Source organism: Sciurus vulgaris, assembly GCF_902686455.1.
Source record: "Sciurus vulgaris genome assembly, chromosome: 5".
Lineage (NCBI taxonomy): Eukaryota > Metazoa > Chordata > Mammalia > Rodentia > Sciuridae > Sciurus > Sciurus vulgaris.
In genome coordinates this window covers 111,699,346-111,723,070 of record NC_136465.1, presented here as the reverse complement: position 1 = coordinate 111,723,070, position 23,725 = coordinate 111,699,346, and the positions used below count along the sequence as shown (strand labels likewise).

The window sequence follows — 23,725 nt, the reverse complement described above, 5'->3', positions numbered from 1 at the left end:
ACCCCCAGCGCCCCGTCCTTGGCATGTTTTGTATCAGCGATCATTCTGAACTGTACATAATTTATGTTGCGAGAGGCAAAGGGCAAGTTTTGGATTTTGCTTCTTCCAAGTTTGTTTTTAAACGACAAATAAAAAAAGAACATTTTAAATATAAGCGGCTCCGTTCCGTGACCCTCGCCGTCAGCCGGATACGGGAGGTCCGCGAGGACCCGGGGGGAGGGCAGTTATCCAGGCCAGGCCACCACCGGAAGGGTGGATTCCCCGCCTCCCGCGCTGGGCTTACGTCCTGCCGTGACGTAGACGGAAGTGGCGTCGCGGCACCGGACATGGGGCGGGGCGTGCCCCGAGCGAGCTTCCTAAAGTGAAAGGATCTAGCCGGTGCCTCTTGCGATGGAGACGGTGAGGAGCGCAGGAGGGCGGCGGGGGGCGCTGTGGAGCCTGAGACCCCCCCTAGTTTAGGAGGCGGGCAGGGGCTGGCGCTGGTGTGTGCCAAACAAGAAGTAGCCTGGTGTCTGTCCTGTTGCGTGACGCTGCCCCTCTGGTCCTTTGCTGGGCGTATTTTCTAAGACTGGGCCACGCCCGCGCCTACCTTCCGTTCGTCCGCGGTACCCTCGACCCGAGCGAGCGTTGATTCCTGGCTTCCTTTCTTAGAACCCACATACGCTATGGCTATCTCAAGCCTCTTCTTGCCTCTTAGCAGCTCAAGACCTTTCAAAAATTTACATGAGAGAGCAGGATTATGATCTGGCCTTACTGATGGTTGACCCATGCTTGCAGATAGTCCTGGACCCGGATTGTCTGATTGATTCCTAAAATCTCTAGCAGGAGGGAGATCTGAAAGACTTGTACTGTATCCAGCGAGGTTCCATTCCTTTATTGACTAAGAATTGAGGTTTTTCTTGAAGGAAGAACTCTTTGAGTGTTCTAGGCCGCCATGTCCCTTGGACAAGTTTAGGTCATGTCCTGCTTTGCGACTCAAGCTGAAGTGTTGACATAGCTCATTCTTTTTTTTTTTTTTTTTTTTTTTTTTTTTTTTTAGTTGTAGATGAACACAATACCTTTATTTTATTTATTGATTTTTATGTGGTGCTGAGATGGAACCCAGTGCCTCACATATGCTAGGCATCCGCTTTACCACTGAGCTGCAACTGCAGCCCCAACATAGCTCATTCTTGATGGTCAGGCAAAGACCAATTGTGACAAGTCCCTGTTGCCCTCCCATGGATGCTGCAGGTTTCCTGCTCCATGTTTGGACCCACCTCACTCTCAGTATCCTTTCTCCAGCACTCTAGAAACCCACCCCCCATTCACTTCCTGCTCCCCAGAGTTTTTAATCTGTCAGACAGAATAATTTCTCAGCTTGGTTTTTAATCAGCCACTACTGTTGTTGTGGAAGGACTGGACGGCAGGTTCACTTTCTTTGGATCAGTTAGTTATTTGCCCAGAGTAATTCTTTGCCACCCCCTTTCTCTGCCTGCAGAGAGGTGGTGTCCCTTAGATTCTAAAGAAGAAAACAGACCAAAGTGGTAAAGTGATATGCAGCTGGGCACCCAGGTAAGGGAGTCAGTTTCTAGAATAAGAATTTTGAGCAAGAATAGTCTGATTCCATTAAATTCAAAATGATGTATCATTTTTAATTTACTGATAATAAGTTATGGTTTACAAAGCATTTTATAATGAATTTTCTAATTTATCCCTCATGCTCTATGTACTGGATTAGGTTCTAGATATAGAAATTGTTTTTAAAAAGAAGAAAAGGAAAATTCTTGCTTTGAAAGTGCTTGGCCTAACTGGAGTGGGGGTGAGGGCAAACCAGAAACAGCTATTATTTGACGTAGACTGTGTCATCATCAAGACCTAAACTAAAAACTGTACAAGTGTAGATGAGGAAGAAATTACACTGGACCTAGAGGAGGGCATTCAAATTGAGCAAGGACATAGAAATTGGGTACACAGAGAATAATTAGAGGTGAGATGGTGGTTTGATGTTACTGGGGCTCTGAATTTTTGTCACAGTATGAGAAAAGACTAAAAGAGTAGGCTAAAATCATATTGAAGGTATTGCATATCATGCTAAGTTTGAATTTTGTTTTTTAATAAGAGGACCTGTGGAAGATGTATGCGCAAGGGATGAGGGTGCTTTGCAGGAAATGTTCTTAACAGCTTTCTGTCAATGAATGGAACCACTAGAGAAAGTAATGAGTTTCTGATTGCTGGAGATGAAAATTCCTTTCAAACTAGAGATGCTTTGGTGAGAGAACTTGGTGAAAGTACAAAAGATAAATCAAAGAGGAGATAGATTTGGGGGAAGAAGACCAGGTTAGAGACTGTTGAGGAATTGTGAGGTAAAAGCTTAAGGTAAGACTGTGAAAGTGTAAGAGAGATGGATATAAAGCTTTTTTTAAAAAAAACTTTTTAAAGACAGTTTTGGCCTGGGTTTGTGGCTCAGTGGTAGAATGCTTGCCTAGCATGTGTGGGGCACTGGGTTTGATTCTCAGCACCACATAAAAAAATAAAAAATAAAGATATGTCCATCTACAACTAAAAATATTTTTTAAAAAAGAGACAGTCTCACTAAGATGCTGGGGCTTGCCTTGATCTTGTGAACCTCTTGCTTTAGCCTTCTAAGTAGCTGGGATTACAGGCATATGCCACTGTACCTGGCATGATATGAGACATTTCTAACATAGTAGCTTAGCACCTTGAGTTCTACATGTTAAGTACAGTAGGGGAATCAACTACAGTTCTAGGCACCTAGTAATCAAGTAAGAGTAAGAGGATTGAAGGGATAATATTCTGTTTTGTATTGAAGCATTTTTAGGAGTCTTTGTGATGTCTATGTCAAGATAATTTTAGGAGTCTTTGTGATATCAATTGTCAAGATAATTGGAAATGTGGATAAGGAGTTTGGAAGAAATTGTGTGTGAGATCTAACCTGTGTCTGTAAAATTTTGTACTTGTGGAATATAGTGGTATCTTCCTAGTTTCCCTCATTATTAAAAGTAGAAAGGAGTAAATCTGCCTCTTGTGTGGAGAAACAGGCTGAAAAATAAGGTCATATATTCAATTGTCTTACTCTCTTATATTGTTATCTATATTTCCATTAAGCTGTATATTTCTTCTCTCTATATATAACTTAGTCTTAGGTCTCTCTGTTCATATCATTACTAGAGAATTAAAAAAAATTGTGAATGATATCCAGTATACCATGCTAAGTGATGGGGGATACAAAGTATAAGATAGTTGTAGGCTTCCAGGAATTTATAATCTGTTTGAATAGATAATGAAAAAAATAACTATAACAGTGCAGTGTGTAAGTATCATATGATGAATGCAGTAATTTACAGGAGTAGCTATTTTTGTACCTTTGTATAGATCTTTGTGAGGCTGTGTATATCATGTGTGTATCTTTGCTATAGAACAGCCCTGTCCACTTTTAAGTGATGAAGCTGTTGTTCCGATGGCCTTGCCAAAAATGCCCAGGCCAAGCTGATAGTTTTAGCAACCCAGATAGAAGTGAGGGAGTTTATTCTCTTCCCTCCCCCAACCTCCAGCACATTGCAGGAGGGAAGTTTAGGGCTGTTCTGCCAACTTGCTCCTGTTTGCCAGCCAGGTTCTGAGGTTCAAGCCAAAGCTTTAACTTCATGTTACTAAAAAAGTTATGGACGTGAAGTACGGATTTAAGTTTGTTTGGGGATATTACCCAAAAAATATGGAGCCAAAACTGTTGATGCCAGTTGATTTTCAGAATCCCTCCTGGGTTCCTACATAACAATGAAATTCCCAAACATTCCCACTTGAGGGAGCACAGAGATGGTTGTAAAGGTTTGTCTGTATTCAGAGCACTCTCTAATCTGACACTGTCTTGGAAAATGAAACTTGGAAATCCAGCATCCCCTTTGACTTACAAGAGTGCTGAGAGGACTCAAGTCTCCAGTTTTAGAACATTCATGCTCTTCATCCACTCCTCAGTTATTCAGGCTTTGGCTGTCTAACTGACAGCTATGAGGATCTCCCCAGATATGGCCTTCTATCAATGGTAAGGAATATGTCTGTGATTCCAGTGCCCACAACTATGCTTAATGAATGTTTGGGGAAGAGCTGTGTTATCTCTCTGGCATCCATGATTTTTTTTTTTGTTTTTGTTTTTGTTTGAGGTACTGGGATTGAACCCAGGGCCTCATACATGCTAGGCAAGCACTGTACTACTGAGCTGCATCCCCCGCCCATTTTATTATGTCTTGAGATAGAGTGTCACTAAGTTACCTAGTTTGACCTTAAACTTGTGATCCTCCTGCCTCAGCTTCCAGAGTAGCTGGGATTCCAAGTATGTGTTACTATGACCAGCAGCATCTATTTAAAAAAAAAAAAATTTTTTTTAGTTATTAATGGATCTTTATTTTATTTATTTATTTACATGTGGTACCAAGAATTGAACCCAGTGTCTCACACATACTAGATAGGCACTGGTACCACTGAGCCAAAACCCTAGCCCAGCATCTATATTTTAATTAAGTTGATCTGTGAGAGTCTTGAAAGGCTAGTCCTAAGTTCAGATTTTTTTAGTCATAGGGTTTTTTTTTTTTTTCACAATTTTTTTTAGTTGTAGGTAGACACAATACTTTTATTTTTATGTGGTGCTGAAGATCAAACCCAGGGCCTTACACATGCTAGGCAGGCATGCTACCACTGAGCCACAATCCCAGCCCTATTCTTAGTTTTTAAGACCTAATGATTCATAGGCAGAGTAGCATATAAGCAGATGAACTTTCAAACCAGACAGATGATGGGTTCAATTCTCTACTTTACCCCTAACCAACCAGGTGACCTTTGGCAGGCTGATTAATGTCTCTTGACTCTCAGTTTCTTACTGTGTGAAAATAGGATAATAATAGTATTCACCTTAGGGTTGTTGTGAAAATTAAATGAAATAGTATTTATGAAGGTTCTTGGAGTGCTTTAAAGGAAATCATTAGTTTACAAGCCTTTTTCCTAATGTTGCTAGGTTAAAATGAATGGAACCTAGGTTAAATTGCGTCTGTGTTTCTCTTGTCTTTCTAGATGACTTCAGATAGCTCCCCTGCTCTGGAAAATGAGCATCCTCAAGGTAAGTTTACTTTGAGATAAACTGAACAGAGGAGGCTGAACATGAAAACCCTAGTTTGACTCTAACTTATCTTCACACTGGTTTTGCATCTCCTAGGGTTCCCTCTAGAGAAATCAAAACTGAGCCAGATAATGCGCCAAACCACACAAATCAGAAATAGTTGTTTGGCAAGATCACCCAGGAATAAATCTAGGACAGAGTGGAGAGAATTAATACCTTCAGTTATTAAACCACTTGGGAAAAACTTCTGAGATACAAGGAAAACTGGCATAGGCAACTCAGCTGCCTAGCCATGCTTTTGAAGTCTCTGGTAATTTTTGAGTAGTCCAGAAACAATGCCCCAAGGATTTTGTCACCAAGAAAGCTCACAGAGCCTTCAAGTGTACACATGAAACTATGGAAAGACCTCAGAGGTCCTTAGAATTTATCTGGAAGTAGAAGCACTATGCCTCTAAAATCCAGAGTGAAGGAGAAGACAGTTCTAATGCATTCCCAAATACCTGTTTAAAATGGATGTTCCAACTCTAGGCCATCTAGAAAGAGGCATAACTGACAGACATCTCTAGTAAACAGTTTTTCCCAGGAACACTCCTAGGTCTTCATAGGATACGTTTATGGCATTGGGGGGTACACACTTTTCCAGAGGATTAAAATAGGAGCTGAGTACAAATTTCAAGAGGTAGTATATTGTATCATATTGTGAGCCTGCAAGTCTATGAGTTCTTGACAAGAATTTAAAATTTGTCAGGCTAGGGAAGTAGTTCAGTGGTAGAGTGCTTACCTAGCATGTACAGAGCCCTAGGTTTGATACTGAATACCACCAAAAAAAAAATTTAAAAACTTTTTGTTTTTATTTTATGATTGGATTATCTAAATGATTCTTCATAATTGAGTATTGTCAGCCAGGTGCAGTGGCACATGTCTAACCCCAGTACCTCAGAAGGCTGAGGCAGGAGGAGATCAAAGCCAGCCTCAGCAAAAGCAGGACACTAAGCAACTCAGTGAGACCTGTCTCAAAATAAAATACAAAATAGGGCTGGGGATGTGGCTCAGTGGTCAAGTACCCCCCTGAGTTCAATCCCCAGTACCAAAAAAAAAAAAAAAAAAATCGAGTATTATCACATGGTATCTGAGTACATTCACAGTAGCATCAAGGCAGGAGCTAGAAACTATTATCTACATGGACCTAGCAGTAAAACAGACTATGACTAGAACAATCTATAAACCTTTCTTCACATTTAAAAGGAGGCACCAACTATCTACCTTTTTTTGGGGTGGTGGGGGTTGCTGGGGATGGAACTTGGGGTCACTTAACTACTGAGCCACATCCCCAGCCCTATTTTGTACTTTAGAGACAGGGTCTCACTGAGTTGCTTAGCACCTTGCTTTTGCTGAGGCTGGCTTTGAATTGGCAATCTTCCTGTCTCAGCCTCCCAAGCTGCTGGGATTACAGGTGTGTGCCTCCGCACCTGGCTCTCTACCTATTTTTGCCAGATCTTTTGATATTGGAAAGAAACTGGGAATTGGGGTTTTTATGTAAAACTCCAGTATTTTTAAATTGAGCAAGTAATTTAAATTATTTTTTTAAACACTGGAAAGCCAAATTCAATATGTGTGTAGGTCTGTGGCCTAAAATGGTAGTGTTTAACTCTTGATGCAGTGTATTTTCAACTGGTATCTAGAAGTACATCTTGGGTGTCTGTGAGTTCTCATGTTTGAAAAACAATAGATGGCTTCCAGTTAAAGATGATAGATCGAATATATATATCCTTCACAAACCCCGCCATAAAACCATCAGAAAGGAATTTTTTAAAAAAGGTACAAACTGTCAGAACAGGGGAGAAGAATAGCAATGAATTTTTGGAAGCTGGAAAGCAGATGGAAGAATGTTGAGTGACTTGGCTGATATGAGAAGACTGAATTTGAGCAGCGGGCAAAGTTAAGAATCATCAAAGGCCTAAGAAGCAAACAGATCCCAAGATTCTACCTACTGAGTATGACTGGACAACTCCCTGTCTCCACTCTGGCAAAGACCGGGGGGTCAGGAGAAAGACTGAGGTGCAGGTGAGAGCTGAGGTACTATACTGAAAACAGTAGCCTAAACTGAACTGCCCTGGGGATTGACCCTTCAGCCCTCTTTCCCCTGGAGATTCAGCTTCTAGAATACTGACAGAAAAGACTTCGCCCCCGCAAGCTTGAAATTGAATAGCTCTCCTCTCCAGAATCCCCTTGAGGGGAAGGCCCTAAAAATGTAAGTATTGAATGATCCCTATTTAAATGGTTCACAGTCAGAAGACTTACACACTTTGAGCATCCAGTTTTTAATCCTTCCTTCTTATAATATGATCTGGACCTCTCCAAAAAATATATGTATATGTATATGTATATATATAAGCACTTGCTTAACATTTATATGTGTGCATATGTGTGTGTATGTGTGTGTGTGTGAGAGAGAGATTTGGGTGAGGAGGAAATAGATATGATTTGAATACTTGTTTAAACCAGGAGTTACCAGCAGCCATGCCCAATGGTCCATACCTACAATTCCAGTGTTCTAGTCAACTTTTTCAATACTTTCAAAAGACCTGACAAGAATAATTAGAGGAGGAAGAGTTTATTTTGGGACTCATGATTTCAGAGGTCTTAGTCCATAAATGACTAACTCTATTCCTTGAGATGAGGCAGAACATCATGGCAGAAGTGTGTAGCAGGGGAAAGCAGCTGGAAACACAGCACCAGGAAGCAGAGAGATTAAGTTGACCTCACAAAATATATACCAAAGGCATGCCCTCCAATGACCCACCTTTTCCAGCCATACCCTACCTTCCTATCAGGATTAATGTACCGATTGGGTTAAAGATCTCACTACCATTTCACCTCTAAACTTTCCTGTATTATCTCACACATGAGCCTTTGGGAGACACCTAATACCTAAACCATAATACCCAGCAACTCGGGAGGCTGAGGCAGGAGGATCACAAGTTTGAGATCAACCTAGGCACCTTAAAGAGACCCTGTCTCAAAAAAGGGCTGGAAGTGTAGCTCAGGGGTAGAGGGTCCCTGGGTTAAATTCCCAGTACCATAGAATGAATGAATGGATGGATGAGTGAATAAAATTAAACTAAGAATTACCAAACATCTAAAGGAAGTGAAAAGAGTGATACAAATCACTTGCCATCCCACATAGATCATAAGGAAACAAAAAGGAAAAAAAAAAAGCAACTGCAGGAAAAGTCAATGCACAGAAAAGAAAAGAAAACTTTAATAATAACATCTATATATATACTTAGGCTAAATGAATATATTTCTACCAGGAAACAAGTACAAGAAATATATTTTTTTAAAAAAAAACAGAAATTTTCAGAAAACAAAATGGAACTCTGATAAATTAAATATATAATAACCCAAACTTAAAAACAAATATGGAATCGGGTGCAGTGGCACACACCTGTAATCCCAGTGATTTGGGAGGCTAAAGCAGGAGAATCACAAGTTCAAAGCCAGCTACAGCAACTTAGCAAGGCCTTGAACAACTTAGCAAGGCCCTTTCTTAAAGTAAAAAATAAAAAGGACTGGAGATAATGGTTCAATCTCTGGTACCAAAGCAAAACAAAAACAAAAATAAATAGGAGATCTGGAAAATCCAGGAGAGGAATTCTTCCAGAATATAGTTAAACATCATGGAAACTGGGCTGGGGATGTGGCTCAGTGGTAGAGCACTTGCTTAACATAGGGAAAGCCTTAGGTTCAATCCCTAGGGCATTGCAAAAGCATTGCAAAAGAAATCAAGGAAGCAGAAAATAGGAGAGATATTTTAAAAACAAAAAGTTGGGGGCTGAGGCATGACTCCGGTAGAGCTTTTGCCTAGCACATGTGAGGCACTGGGTTTGATCCTTAGCACCACATAACAAATAAAATAAAGGCATTCTGTCCATATACAACTATAACTCACAAAAAACAAACAAACAAAAAAATAAAAAACAAGAAGTCACAAAAGCAAACAAAAACCCAGACAGACCTGAAAGACTCAGTCTAGATGGTCCAGTATCTAAATAATAGGACTTGGAGGGAAAAGTGGCAACACAGAAAGAAATAAAAAAAATTCAAGAACATTTCTGAGAACTAAAAGAAATTAGTTTTCCAACTGAATAAATACATTGAATGTTCAGCACAGTGGATAAAACCTGCTGAAACAATCATCACGAGACTTCAGAACATTGAAAACAGAGAAGATCTTGCAAGTTTCCAGAGGGGGGAAAAAAAAATCAAGTAACATACAAGAATCAGAATTACCTGGGACTCTCAACAATACTAGCAGCTAACAGGCAATGAAGCAGTGCCTTCAACATTCTTCAGGAAAATAAACTCCAACCTAGAATTCTATATCCAGCCAATTTATAAACCAAGGAAGGATGAGGGTAGAATAATGATACCAACAGGCTGCAAGTTCTCAAAACATTTTACCTCCCATGCATCCTTTCTCAGGAAGCCACTGGAAGATGTGCTCCACCAAAACAAGGGAGTAATCAGAAAAGATGAAAACATGAGATACAGGAAACAGGAGTGCCAATAGAGGAGATGTAAAAGGCCCCCTGGATGGTGATGAAGGAAGATCCCAGGATGGCAGCAGTACACACCAGGCAAACCAGTCCAGATTTGAACAGGTCAGAAGACTTCAGAGAGACTTCTTTGGATAGTTTAAATTGATGTTATCTAATGCTTCTGGATTTCTTGAAAGGAAATTTTAACAATCTGTGAAGAATTTTGGAGATCAAATTATAAGTACTGTATATAGAAAATTAAACAAACAAGGATAAAACCATTATTAACTCCAGGGAAAACAAAATTGTGAAAGAAAGCAAAATCAGATTTTGATTTAGCTCTGATAATGGATATTTAGCCAAAATGGTTTAAGTACTAATGTAACCAACATTAGAGTTTAACTCCTGGAAGAATTGAGATGGAAGGCACATGTTTGTGATGGAGTCCTGGTAGGAAGGAAAACTAAAAATTCTCATCTTCCTTGTTAGGAAGATAGTAGACAAAGACCAAAAATGAAAAGAATCAGAAAGTCACAATGTATATAATTTAAGGAGATAGAAATAAATACCAAAATAATCAGCTAAAAAAGATAAATCTCTGTGGAGGGGTGGTACAGGGAGGTGGGTGCCTGGTACAGCAGTTTCTCATAACAAAACTAGCAAAGCTATTTGACTCTTCAAAGTGTGTGCCTGGGTAACTTTGGTGAAAAATTAAATATTGAAAAGCAAGCTAGGGGAAGGGGTAGGGGTGTGGTTCAGTGGTAGAGCACATTTTAGTATGAACAGAGATCCTGTGTTCAATCCCCAGCAACAAACAAACAAACAAAAACTGACTTAGAATTTATAAGCATGAACTTTGGAATCAGGTAGATCTGACCTGAGTCTTTCTTGCCACTTTCTAATGGTGTGATTTTGATGTTTTTTTTTTTTTTTTTAACTGCTCTACATCTGTTTTCTCATCTGAAACAAGAGGACAATACTTAACAGATTTGTTGCAAGAATTAAGTGATGTAATATGTTTAAGTACACATAGCCTAGTACATAGCACATTTGGGCTGCTATTTTGAGGGGTTACTTCTCCCGTTTTGAGCAAGCAATTAAAATTACAGGATGAGCCAGGCACGGTGGCACATGCCTTAATCCAAGTGACTGAGTCAGGATAATTGCAAGTTCAACACCAGCCTCAGCAATTAAGCAAGGCCCTAAGTAACTTAGTGAGACCTTGTCTCAAAATTAAAAATAAAAAAAAGCTGGGAATGTACTTAGTCATAAAGTGCCCCTGGGTTCAATCCCCAGGACCCACCCCCCCAAAATATAATAATAATAATAATAATCACAAGAATGGAGGTAAACCTAGCCAGACTTTTCTATTTGTTTAGAGTTGGTGGGATGATTTCTGATTCACAAGATAATTCCAGAATGGACTCTCAGGGTGACTGAGCACTGGGCTCCAACTTAGTGTTGCTAAGAGTGGTCCAACTTATACCGTGACTCTGCCATCTGCATGTCTTGGAAGAATTTTAAAAGCTTACTTGGTGTTTCATCTTTATTGAGAAAAGACAACAAATGAAAGTTTGCTAAATATATGGAAGGAAATTTTAGAGTTAAGGATGAGAAAAAAATTTGTCTAGAACAGGTTAATGAGAGATATCATAGACTTTGTTTTAATCATCCTTCTTTTACCTAAGGAGCCAATAAATACAGTCTTACCTGGGATAAAACAGTTTCTAAGGGGTTCATTTAGGTTTTCTGGGAATGATAGGAACAAAACAGAATAGGGAGCCTTATTTTTGAAAAAATGCTTTAACTGTTTGAGAAACTAGAATACTGTTTTGTTTACTGTCTCTTTTGATGGGGAGTTGTTGCATGGAAGAAAGCTATTAACTATCCCACCCTATGCAGAGACTCCAGAATCCAATAATAGCGTGTATACTTCCTTCATGAAGTCTCATCGCTGCTATGACCTGATTCCCACGAGCTCCAAATTGGTTGTATTTGATACTTCTCTGCAGGTGGGTGGAATCTTCTTTTCCCTTCCCCCTTCCTTGGAGCCTCTGGTTCAATACCTCTCATCCTATCTCATCTTAAGGGTAATGGCCTCTCCCTTCTATGGAATTAGTCTCTTGTTTTCCCCAGAGTACCAGCCCCTCTTTTTTCTAGCAGTCCTGTACCCTGCTAATTTCCCTTTATGATTGTTACTGTCTTGGCTACAGGTGAAGAAAGCTTTCTTTGCTTTGGTGACTAATGGTGTACGTGCTGCCCCATTGTGGGATAGTAAGAAGCAAAGTTTTGTGGGTAAGCAAAAGTTTCTAGAACACAGTATTAGTGGCATCTTATGCTGGGCAGGGAGAGAATCTTCGAGCAGTGCCGAAGGCTCTTGTCTTGACCTTTAGGCATGCTGACCATCACAGATTTCATCAATATCTTACATCGCTACTATAAGTCAGCCTTGGTAAGTAACCTTAGCCCAAAGACCAAAACCAATTTCCTTGCCCAAAGTCCCTCATTCTCATGTATTTTCCTACATGCAAGCCACAAAATAAAGAGGGAGATCAAGTCTCAAGTTCTGTTGCTTTTGCTTCTAGGTACAGATCTATGAGCTAGAAGAACACAAGATAGAAACCTGGAGAGGTATATGGAGCATTGGGGGTTGTAAAAGGATGAAGGGATGGAGGGTTTCCTATAGAAAATGCTTTTTCTATGGCAGTATTTTGTGAACTGTCTCTTTTCCCTTCAGAGGTGTACCTACAGGACTCCTTTAAGCCACTTGTCTGTATTTCTCCAAATGCCAGGTGAGTACCTGCTATCCATGTATCCAAACAGAGGAACAGCCTTGCCATCAACATAACTAAAACCCTAACCACCCAAAGATCCAGGGAGGGGGAGAAAAGATACTCCTCCTAACATACACACACACACACACACACACACACACACACACACACACTCTCTCTCTCTATCCCTATCTCTCTCTCTCTCTCTCTCTCTCTCTCTCCCTCTCTCTCACTCTCACTCTATCCCCGCCCCCAGCTCCCCACCCCCAGTCTGGTCTAAGCTACCAACCTCCCCTAACCACCAGTTTTCCCTGTTTACAAATACTCTTAACAGATTTATGTAACTCAATCTTAGAAGTATGGACTTATCATTACTCCCTACCTTCTCACAGCTTGTTTGATGCTGTCTCTTCATTAATTCAAAACAAGATCCACAGGCTGCCAGTTATTGACCCAGAATCAGGCAACACCTTGTACATTCTTACTCACAAGCGCATCCTGAAGTTCCTCAAATTATTTGTAAGTGATCCTCAACCCAGTTCTTATTTCTTATGTGCTGGGTTGGAGGGGTATCTATGGGTGGTTTGGGGGGCCTTTAAAGTCAAGCCAGTGGTTCTTTCCTCAGATCACTGAGTTCCCCAAGCCAGAGTTCATGTCTAAGTCTTTGGAAGAGCTGCAGATTGGCACCTATGCCAATATTGCTATGGTCCGTACTACCACCCCCGTATATGTGGCTCTGGGCATCTTTGTACAGCATCGAGTCTCAGCCCTGCCTGTGGTGGATGAGAAAGGTGAGATTAGGAAAGGAGAGGGAGGGCTATGGGGGTCAGGTAGCTGGAGAAAATCTGCTTTCCCTTCGGTTCAACTCGGTGGGGCAGTTCTTTGGGTAGGGAGAGCCTTGGATGCCAGATCTCCTTTCTGAGCTGCCTCTATCTCCCTAGGGCGTGTGGTGGACATCTACTCCAAGTTTGATGTTATCGTGAGTGATTGTGGAGAGGTTGGGGTGTCGGGAAGGGGAGGGATATTGAATGTGGAAAGGGAGAAGAAGGGAGTCTCTTCTGTGACCTGGGTCTTAGAAACTTCCAAGCTTTCAAATCCTATTTGAAAAGAAATTGAGTGGATCTGTGTATGGCTTGTGGACATGGCTGCCAATTGCCCTAAATCCCTATGGTGAGGTTGGGTGTGACCAAGATTTAAGGACTGGTTCCCTTGCTTCCCTGCAAGCCCTTCCTTTCCCTCCCCAGAATCTGGCAGCAGAAAAGACCTACAACAACCTGGATGTGTCTGTGACCAAAGCTCTTCAACACCGATCACACTATTTTGAGGGTGTTCTCAAGTGCTACCTGCATGAAACTCTAGAGACCATCATCAACAGGCTGGTGGAAGCAGAGGTAGGGAGGCCAGTGACTCCAAAGGAGCTGAGGGAGGTAGCCTTGGGAGTTGTGGTTTAGCAAGGAGAATAGGGGTTAAGGGGCTCACCCTAACTGAGGCTGGCAGTAAGCATTAATTTTTCTTGTTCTGTGCCAGGTTCACCGACTGGTAGTGGTGGATGAGAATGATGTGGTCAAGGGAATTGTATCACTATCTGACATCCTGCAAGCCCTGGTGCTCACAGGTGGAGAGAAGAAGCCCTGAGCAGGAGGAAGGGGTCAGGCAGCATCAGGGGATATACTTCACTTGCTGCCTGATGAAAGAAATGACTGTTCTCTATTCAGAGCCCCCTACCCTCTCTGAGAGCTAGGGGAGACATGGGGAAAGAAGAAAGGATTTTTAGCTGCCCTCACCTTCACATTTACTCTTGAGAAAAGCTTTTAACTTAGCCAGTCCCAGCCTCTGTTCTCTTAGACATTGCCCCCTTTTGGGTATACTTTGGGCTCTGTGCTCCTCAGGCAAATACTGATCTCTAAGAGATCCCTAGACCTCACTCTTGTTTGACTCTGTCTCTGTTCTGACTCTACCCTAAGCTAATAGCACAACCAAACTCTTCATATTTTTATTCATCCTAGTTCATGCTGTATGGAGGAGGCTGAGTCCATTTAGTGTCATTTCTTCCAGTGATCCAAGTGGGGATGATTGTGGGGAGGAAGATTTTGGGTTCTTGTGCTGTATGCACATGAAGGGAGATGGTTAGGTGGTGGAGGAGGACAAAGTGGTTAGCCAAGGTTATTGCTTTTCACGGCAAAGCTAATTAAATGACAAGAATCTCATGTTATTGCAGTGTTTGATTTCTACACTTGATAGACACTTTCTCCAGCCTTTCTATTTCATATGGCCCCTTCAACTCATCACTAATAACAATAGTAATAACAACACACATACATGTATAACTGCATACTACATATCATTCTCAGTGCTTTACCTATACAGGTTAAGTATCCCTTACCAAAATGCTTGAGACTATGTGTTTTGGTTTTTGAAGTACTTCAGATTTCAAGTTTTTTGATTAGGGATGGTCTACTGTATTAACATTTAGTCTTCAGATACTACTACTAGATATTATCCCAGTTTTGATAGATTTTTAAAAAGTGAGGCATAGAGAGACTAACTGACTCAAGACCATAAGCTAGTGAAAAGTAAAATTAGAATTTGAATCCAAATGGTCTGGATCTAGGTTTAATGCCTTTTTTTTTTTTTTTTTAATCACTACACAAAACTTACTACCTCTGTAATTCTCCTTTCACAACTGTTGCCCACCCTATTCCCTTATTATCTCACTTTCTCCTCTGCCTGGACTATAGCTGGGACCCCAGGAAGATCTCATAACAGTGATAGATCTCCAGAAAATAGACAGATCTTCTTTGGGCAGAGAGATCTACAACATCAGCAACTTTTCCTAAGGAAGTTTGGACTATGTTTGAAATTTGCTGGCCTGGCACTATCCTTGAAATTAAAAGGTAAGAATGAGCTAGACAGTGGTAGAAAACTTGCCTAGCATGTTTGGCCCTAGTTTCAATCCCTGGTAGTGCTCATGCATGAGTGTTCACACACACGCACGTGCACACATACACTGAGCTAAATAGTAGTGGGTAAGGGAACAGCAGGACTAATGGTCACCCCATCAGACCCACTCCCTATGCTGAAATTATATGGACTGAAACAGTAGTCAGCATCAGACACCACAATAACTGCCAGACTACGGGATATGAGCCAGATTCTGGGTGCCATTTCACCATTCCCTTGCCAGTAGGATACAATTTCCCATCCAAACCAGGATCAATTTCAGGGTAATTCCTTGGGCCTCCTTCCACTGTGTCTAACTCTTCTGATGAACCCCCAGCCTTGCCATACTTTCTTCAAACCAGGATTCCTGATGGAACACAGAGAAAAGCATCAAGATACCTGTCAGGGTTCAGCTTGCAGTGCTGCATTGTGGCTGTGCCCCTGCTTCTGTGCTCACCTCTTCACAGCTCTGGCAGCACATTCTCAAACTTGGGGGAGGAAGGCTTCCAAGTTATTAGAATTAGAATATGTTTATGTATGTGGGAGTGGATGCATGGTGGAAAGGACAGATGTCTCCTTATGTCACATTCCCTTCATTAACAAAGATATGTCTGGGGAGGAGGCAAGAACTTTAAAAAGCCTTGGGACTCTGGTGGGATCCAGAGTGGAAAGAAGCACCTTCAAGCAGAGCCATCAGTGTAGCTGGTATGTGCATGGAATCAGGAGGGGGAGGGGGGACGTAGATGGGACAGGGGCTGTTTGAGTTCTCTCTAAGGGTCCATGTTAGGGAGCAAGGGGTCTAAGTTTTGTGCTGTTTCTCAGTGGTAAGTCCCATCTCTGCCATGCAACCCTTCTCACTCCTATTACCTTAAAAGGTATGATCTGTACCCAAAGGGCTCCATGTCCTTTAGCAGAAAACAAATTGGGATCTCCTGCTTTTCCTATTTCCCTCTAAAATCCAACCAATCAGTCTCAGAATCTGAGGATGGAACTGAGGGAAGGATAAGGGAGCGCCACAGACTTCTAACCTTTTCCTCTCAGAAGAGGCAAATTGTTCCTTGTTCCTTAGGAACCACTGCCATACACACTCTTTTCCCCCTCTCTGCAACCCTCCCCTCCACTGGAGCTGCTGCCATGGTTGCCAGGCAATGTTGCTAAGTCTCTGCATGTAAGGGTTGGCGTGGGCTGTGCTGCCACCAACATTACCATGGTGAATCGGGACACCTGGTATAGGCTTAGGGGGAGGGAATATGGATGTAAGCAGCAACCTCCTAGGACAGAATGAGTCCAAAAAATGAGCTCCACTTCAGATAGGGTTGAGAGAACTAGGAATTGTGGTAGTGGTGAGGGGGAGCCCTACACTGGGAAATACAGGCCACTTTTATTGCAGTTGCTAGGGGATTTGTTTTGCCAGGGGAGCACACCATTCCTCCTCCATCCCTGTCACTAAGGGTACAAGTGCATAAGCACTCTATTCTGTCCTCCATAAGGCTGGGCAGAGCTCTTATGGGCACAGAACAGTGTAACCCCAAAATTCTGGCTTCTGTACTTGGGGAAAGTATCTGCTGCTGGATGGGGTGGCTCCATTTGTGTCCAAGGACAAATATCTAGAGTGGGAGTGGTGGAACAGCTTAGATGGCCAAAATAGAGTATGTCCTGCTATACCAGCAGCCCCTCTGCAGCACTGAAAAAGTGAGGGTTAAGGATGTAGGGGTCACCCTTTCTGAGCTTGGGGGAATAGCTCTCTCCCAGGATCACACAAAAGCTTCCTGAAAGCCACCGCCTCCTCTCTCCACTGCTTGGGAGCTGGTTACTCATCTCATCTCTGCACCCGAATGCCACTGCCGCTAAAAATAGCCCCCACAGCCGTGGGCCAGCCCCTCCTGCACCCCAACCCCATGGAAACCAGCAGAGAGTGGCAGGCAGAGACCTTGAGTTCCATTCTCATCATTCCCTGTTGGGGAAATAAGTCCGAGGCAGGAAGTCCCGGGTAGAGCCCTAGTGGTCTGGCAATCTGACAAGCAGAAGAATAAAGGGTTAAAACAGCAGGAAGGTTGAAGAAATGGGACAGGAGAGGGGGGCACTGTCAACGTGGTAGGAATCAGAAGTCCCTCCTCCACCCACACTGCGGGTCCCATCAGGCTTGGGGGACCAGAGCAGTGGGAAGGGGCGTCCAATCCTGGGCCCCAGGGGGCGGCCGTGTACATGGGGGAGGTAGCGCTGAGCCGTCCGCGCTGTGTCACATGCGCGCGCACACACACAGACAGGCACACACGTGTGCCTGGGTATATATAGTTCCCAGTCCCTGGGCCCGCCGCTCTGCAGTGGGCGCCGGCTCCCTGGGCTGGGAGGGGGCTCCAGGGGCGGGTGGGAGGGTGGGGGGCCGGGGTGGGGTGGGGCAGGATGCTGGATGGCCCGCTATTCTCCGAGGGGCCCGACAGCCCCCGGGAGCTCCAGGATGAGGAGTCAGGCAGCTGCCTCTGGGTGCAGAAGTCCAAGCTGTTGGTGATCGAAGTGAAGACTATTTCCTGTCATTATAGTCGCCGCGCCCCTTCTCGACAGCCCATGGACTTTCAGGCCAGCCACTGGGCTCGCGGGCCCCAGAATCGCACGTGAGTGAAGGAGGGGTGAGGGGAAGCAAGTGGTGGGGCGGGAATTGGGGTCCGGACCTCCCCGCAGGCACAAGTGAACACTGCTGGCCCCCACTCTCTTTCCCGCGCTTCCCTCCCCCACCCCTCGAGGGCTCGGGCCTGACTCATTCAGCGTTGTTTCGGGGGACAGGTGTGGGCGTGAGAAAGGGCAGGAGGTGAAATGGGGCAGGCGCTGTTAAAGTGTGCATGGAGAGATGGCGAGGAGTCCCACTTCGACTTCAGTCCTAACATATACGCACGTGCACACGCGCACACACTCATACATACCCCTTCACGTGGCTGCCCCAAACAGTCTCCAGTGTTCCCAGTTCCCTGGACCTCGGCTCCCTTCCCCCACAAACTGCTCACCTGGGTTCCTGCTCATTGTCCCAGGTGTAGGCCAAGCCCGGGATCCCCCGAGCCGCCGCCCCGCCGTCCCTGGGCCTCCAGGGTGCTGCAGGAGGCAACCAACTGGCGGGCGGGGCCTCCGGCCGAGGCCCGAGCCCGGGAGCAAGAGAAAAGGAAAGCGGCGTCGCAGGAGCGGGAGGCGAAGGAGACCGAGCGAAAAAGGCGCAAAGCTGGTGGGGTCCGACGAAGCCCCGTGGGTCAGCCGCGCCCGGATGCCCGAAACGTTCCTCGGGTGGCCCAACCTGCAGGGCTCCCAGTTCCCTCTCGACCCGGGCGCCTGGGGCAGGTGGGGAGAGCTCGTCCATCCGCGCAACCGCAGAGCGACTCGGGGGCGGCGGGGGCGGGGCCCTGGGGAGGTCGTAGGCCAGGGCCCCCCAGCTACGAGACTCACCTGCTGCTGAGAGGCGCCGCAGGTACGGCCCCACGACGCCGCTGGGACCGGCCGCCACCCTACGTGGCTCCACCTTGTTACGAAGGCCCCCACAGGACCTTGGGAACCAAGCGAGGTCCCGAGTTCTCCCAGGCGCCCGTCTCATCAGCCCCAACTCTAACCCCGGCCAGGACAGAGGGAGGGCGCACAAAGAAGAGGCTAGATCCTCGAATCTACCGGGACGTCCTAGGGGCTTGGGGTCTCCGACAGGGGCGGGGTCTCTTAGGGGGATCTCCAGGCTGTGGAGCGACCAGAGCGAGGCCGGAGTCCGTCAAGGGGGCTACGGAGAAAAGCCTGGACCTAGCTGCTGCTGGCCTGAACAGTGGGAGTGACCACCACTCCCAAGCCAAAGCTACTGGTAGCCCAGGCACGGAGATAGCTCCTGCGAGGTCGGCAACTGCGTCTCCCAGCCCCCCACGTCCAGCTCCCAGGTCCAAGTACCACCACAAGGGCTCGAGGGAAGGGAAAGAGGGACGAGAACATATCTGGCTGCCCAAATGCTGGATTCCTTCCCCTAAAAAGCAGCCACCCCGGCATAGCCAGACCCTCCCCAGACCCTGGGCTCCAGGAGGCACCGGATGGAGAGAGTGTCTGGGTTATAGAGAGGGAACAGGATCCACCTTGGAGGGTTGGAAGGCGACCCGCCGCGCCCACACCCTGCCCCGCAGTTCTCGGGGCCCCGCTAGAAGAGAAGGTGTCTTTGTCATTGACGCCACGTGTGTGGTGATACGGTCCCAGTATGTTCCGACCCCTCGAGCCCAAAAGGTGCAGCTTTTGCCCTCTGGGGAGCCATGCGTTGTGGGAGATGCTCCCAGGCAACCCAAGCCATGCAAGGAGGAGAGCAAGGGGTCCGCGGTCTTTCTCTCCAGCGACCAGAAACCGCTATTGAGCAGTCTCCTTTTACACCAGCTGGGCGTGAGGCGCGGGTGTGAAACTGAGGACGGGAAGACTGGGGAATCTTCCCTGGAGGAGCGCGCCTCGCGCATCCTGGGGCTCCCGGTCGGAGAAGTAAACCTGCAGGACGCCCCCACGCAGCCAGGTAGCTCAGAGCACCCAACCTTAGGCCCAGCAGCTCCGGGAGGCGGGAGCGCAAAGGGCTCGGAAGTGGAAGTGGTCCCACGGCGCGCGGGAGGGGGCTGGGCGCGGACCCCTGGGCCCTATGCCGGGGCCCTGCGGGAAGCCGTGTCCCGCATCCGCCGCCATACCGCCCCAGACTCGGACTCGGACGAAGCTGAAGAGCTCAGCGTCCATAGCGGTTCCTCTGATGGAAGCGACACAGAAGTCCCGGGCGCCTCCTGGCGGAATGAGAGGACCCTGCCGTTGGTTGGGAACGACGGGCCACGGGAAGGCGGGAAGACAGCCGAGTTGAGCGATAGTATCCGGGAAATTCTAGATGTCATCAACCAAACTGGGCAGGCCCTCTTTGGGGCGAGGGATGCCAAGGGTACCCCACAGGGAAATAGGGAGAGGCAGTGAGAGACTCCTTCGTGTATTTGTATCCTCTGACCCACTGGTCCCCCTTCTTCCCCACAGACTTCCTCTGCTTTTCTTCTCCTTGTTTCCCTACCCAGGTCACTTCCCATACTTGAAATAGAAATGAAAGGAAAGGGAGCATGTGGCCTTTTATGATTGTTTCAGAAGAGGTGAGGGTGAGCAGTAGATTTAATGCGTATTGTATGCAGGGCACACCTTTAGATCTTCAGCAGGGGCTGATGCACAAGGTGTGGAGCTGAACAGAGAGGCCTAGCCAGGCAGGCAAGAGGGCAGGAATGATGGCAATTATAGGGAGGCAATGTCAGGGCAGGACCTCTGGGCAGGAAGAATCTAGGGACAAAATGGCCAGGTGATAGAGGGGTCCTTGGCAGAGGAGGAATGAGTCCAGAAGCAACCAGCAAAGCTGGAAAAGGACTCATATTGGTGTCACAGGTCTTGACTTATAGCCCCAACTCTGCCATTGATTTGCCAGTTGACTTAGACCTGTCACTTCCCCTCCCCAGGGCTCCTAGTTTTTAAAATGAGGGAGTTCTATGGTTCATCTTTCCATCTCGGGAATTTGGGGATCTTTAGGAGGCCTCTATCTTATCATCTCAACAAGCCAGGAAAGAGCATTGGGAATAGGTTAACAGAATCCAAGTGTCACCTTCACTCATCCTCAATTCAGGAGACTGTCTAGAATTTGCAGAACTGAGTGAGCGAGGGGCTCCTATCCTGGTCTTCCTGGTTTAAATGAGAGCTCCCCAAAGCAAGGCAGGATTGTGATCCTGTTACTGTCCCTGGCCTGTGATGGTCCAAGCTGGGGAGGGAAGGTAGCCAATGAATCAGCTTGGGACCTCTGTAGGCCTTCCCCTTTTCCTCTACCCCCATGTCCCTTAGTGATGCACTGAAGCATTACTACGATTTCTCATCCAGGTGGTATAGTCCACCTGACAGAACCCTGAGAATTTCTGCATCTTTGCCTCTTCAAGAAACCCTCCAGGCAAGGAAAAAGGAAGCTGTTCTCACTGACTGTAGGGTGGGGCGTGATACTCACCGTAGCCACTATGGGGCGCGCGCAGGTCGCGGATTTCCCCGGTTGCTACTTCCTGAGGCCCCCCCTATCCGGGCATTGCAGGTTTATCTGATCCCTAGTTACCGCGCGCCTGTCCCCTGCCTTGCCACCTCCAGCTGTGCGGGGCCGGGAGCAGGCCTCCGGCTTCCCAGACCACTGGAGCACGCCGAGCCCCTCTTTGTACTCACCCACGCCAAGTGGCTTGGAACTCAGACACTGAAACCTTTATTTTCTCTCCGATCCTGGACACCTCCTCTGTCTTTGCCATTTACTAGCCATGTGAGCTTGGCCAAATCACTTCACCTCCCTGAGCCTCAGTTTCCTCATCTGTCAAATGGGGGTTTATAAACACCTACCTCGCAGGGTTGTTGTGAGGATTTAATGCGGTAATGTATGTAAAGCGCCTTGCACAGTGCCTGGCACACAGTTGGCGCTCAATAAATCTAAGCTTCCCTTTATCCAGTTCTGGCATCTTCCTTTCACTGACCCTTTCTCCACACCCTCTCCCAGGGCTGCTCTGCTCCTTCCCGCTCGCTGTGAGGGGGAGGAGGACTCCTTTCTTTGGTGGAAGCTCCAGGCCCACCCATCTTCCCCACCAAGGACTCTCTCTTCCTCGCCCCCCACCCCACCCTGCTAGCTCTTCCCACTGCCTAGGAGCACTCCCCCCACCCCCCATTCCGGGCAAGGGCTGAGTCAGCCTGGGTAAATTTAGCCGTCGGCTAGGCAGGCGCGGGGGCTTCGCCCAGACTCAGTCGCCAGGTCCTGGCCGGCCCCCGGCCCCGCCTCTGTCCTGACTCCCATCGAGTCCCGCCAACCCAAGCTCCGCTCTGCGTTCAGGTCCCCAGCCCCGCTCTCAAACCACTTCTGGTTTTAGTCTCCAATTATCTCGACGTCACTCTGGGCAAGACTTGGAGGGGGCAGGGCTGCCAGTAGGACGCTAGGCGACCCTAAACTCGGAAACTGACCCTAGTTTAGTGAATGAGGGTCTCTCCTCTCGAGATTTCCGAACCTGAGGGGAGAGCATTGGTTTGAGCTCCCGAGGAAGGTCCACCCCAGTGCCTGCCTTGAACCCTTACTTGCAGATTTCAAGTAGTTCTGGAAGGAGCGGGTGAAGGAAGTGGGGAGGAGGGCCATACCACCTTGGGCAGAGATTAAAGGTTGCTGAGATCTGTCTCACTCCCATTGCAATTGTAACTGTTGCCAATTCTAACGACTGTTTACTGAGCATTGGAGCCTTGGGCTTGGGAAAAGGATAGGATTCAGGCTAGGAGGGAAAGCAGGGAAACCCACTGCAGAAGTGAGAGCAGCTACCTGGAATTTGCTACAACCAGGGGTTCCAGGATCCTGAGATAGGTAGAAGAGGTGAGCTGCGTGTCATAGTGGAGAGGCTGTCCATGGGGGAGTGGGCTATACTGCCTGAGCTCATTTGAGGGTGAACATGCAATAGTCTATTTCTAAACGCTGACCCACACTGATACCATTATTGGGGAACTAAGGTAGCATGTTTAGGACTTGGACTTTGGGTCCGGGCAGCCTATATTTAAACCTTGCCTCTACCTCATTCTAGCTGTGTGACATTGGGCAAGATACTCAATGTCTCTGTGCCTCAGTGTCTTCAGTTATAAAAAAAGAGGTTATTGCCAGGTGTGGTGGTGCACGCCTGTAATTGCAGCAGCTCAGGAGGCTGAGGCAGGAGGATCGAAAGTTCAAAGCCACCTCAGCAATTTAGCAAGACCTTAAACAACTGTCTCAAAAAAAAAAAAAAAAAAAAAAAAAAAAAAAAAAAAGGCTGGGGTTGAACCCCTGGGTTCCATCCCTGGTCCCAAAAACAAACAAACAAACAAACAAACAAACAAAAAAAAAGTCAGAGAGTAGTTATTAAAAGCACTTTTCTTATAGGGTTGTTGAAAGGATTAAATGATTCAATATGCATGGTACTTAGAACAATGCATGGTATCTAGTAATATATAAGTATTAGCTCTATTCCTTCTTTAGCACTATTTCATTTGTGCTGGACTGTCAAACAAAAGAATGGGGGAAAGAAGTAGAAGTAAAAGAGGAGGAGAAGGGGGTAGCAGAGGACACATGAAAAGGAGCACTGGAGTTGGGCATGGTGACACATTCCTGTAATCCCAGTGACTTGGGAGGCTGAGGCAAGAGGATCAAAAGTTCAAAGCCAGCCTAGGCAACTAAGCCAGACCCTGACTCAAAATAAAAAATAAAAAGGGTTGGGGATGTGGCTCAGTGGTTAAGTACTCCTGGGTTCAATTTCCAGTACAAAAAACAAAAGGAGCACTGGGGTGGATTCAAACAGCTCCTTGAATGGAGCCAATGGTGCACTGGGAAC

General features: G+C 46.0%; 2 protein-coding genes across 6 annotated transcripts; both read left to right on the top strand.

The window, feature by feature from the left end:
• The first annotated feature begins 295 nt into the window (after positions 1-295).
• On the top strand, positions 296-14,316 carry PRKAG1 (protein kinase AMP-activated non-catalytic subunit gamma 1). Of its 3 annotated transcripts, none has more exons than XM_079139641.1 (13): positions 330-399; positions 1,481-1,554; positions 5,062-5,107; positions 11,551-11,660; positions 11,862-11,943; positions 12,042-12,100; positions 12,234-12,279; positions 12,386-12,440; positions 12,815-12,941; positions 13,048-13,213; positions 13,364-13,401; positions 13,667-13,813; positions 13,950-14,316. In XM_079139641.1, the coding sequence occupies exons 2-13, from the start codon at positions 1,537-1,539 to the stop codon at positions 14,055-14,057; spliced, it is 1,002 nt and encodes a 333-aa protein (XP_078995767.1). In that variant the 5' UTR covers positions 330-399; positions 1,481-1,536; the 3' UTR covers positions 14,058-14,316. The 3 variants fall into 3 exon arrangements, with proteins under 3 accessions (XP_078995768.1, XP_078995767.1, XP_078995769.1); XM_079139643.1 differs by lacking the exon at positions 1,481-1,554 and adding an exon at positions 9,593-9,771 and having other exon boundaries at positions 381-399; XM_079139642.1 differs by lacking the exon at positions 1,481-1,554 and having other exon boundaries at positions 296-399.
• A 469-nt stretch (positions 14,317-14,785) lies between these two features.
• On the top strand, positions 14,786-21,826 carry DDN (dendrin). 3 transcript variants are annotated; one of them, XM_079139559.1, is made up of 3 exons: positions 14,786-16,067; positions 17,804-17,974; positions 18,386-21,826. In XM_079139559.1, exons 1-3 carry the CDS (start codon positions 15,688-15,690, stop codon positions 20,304-20,306), a joined length of 2,472 nt encoding a protein of 823 aa, XP_078995685.1. In that variant the 5' UTR covers positions 14,786-15,687; the 3' UTR covers positions 20,307-21,826. The 3 variants fall into 3 exon arrangements, with proteins under 3 accessions (XP_078995685.1, XP_078995687.1, XP_078995686.1); XM_079139561.1 differs by having other exon boundaries at positions 17,793-17,974; XM_079139560.1 differs by lacking the exon at positions 14,786-16,067 and having other exon boundaries at positions 17,765-17,974.
• The last annotated feature ends 1,899 nt before the right edge of the window (positions 21,827-23,725 follow it).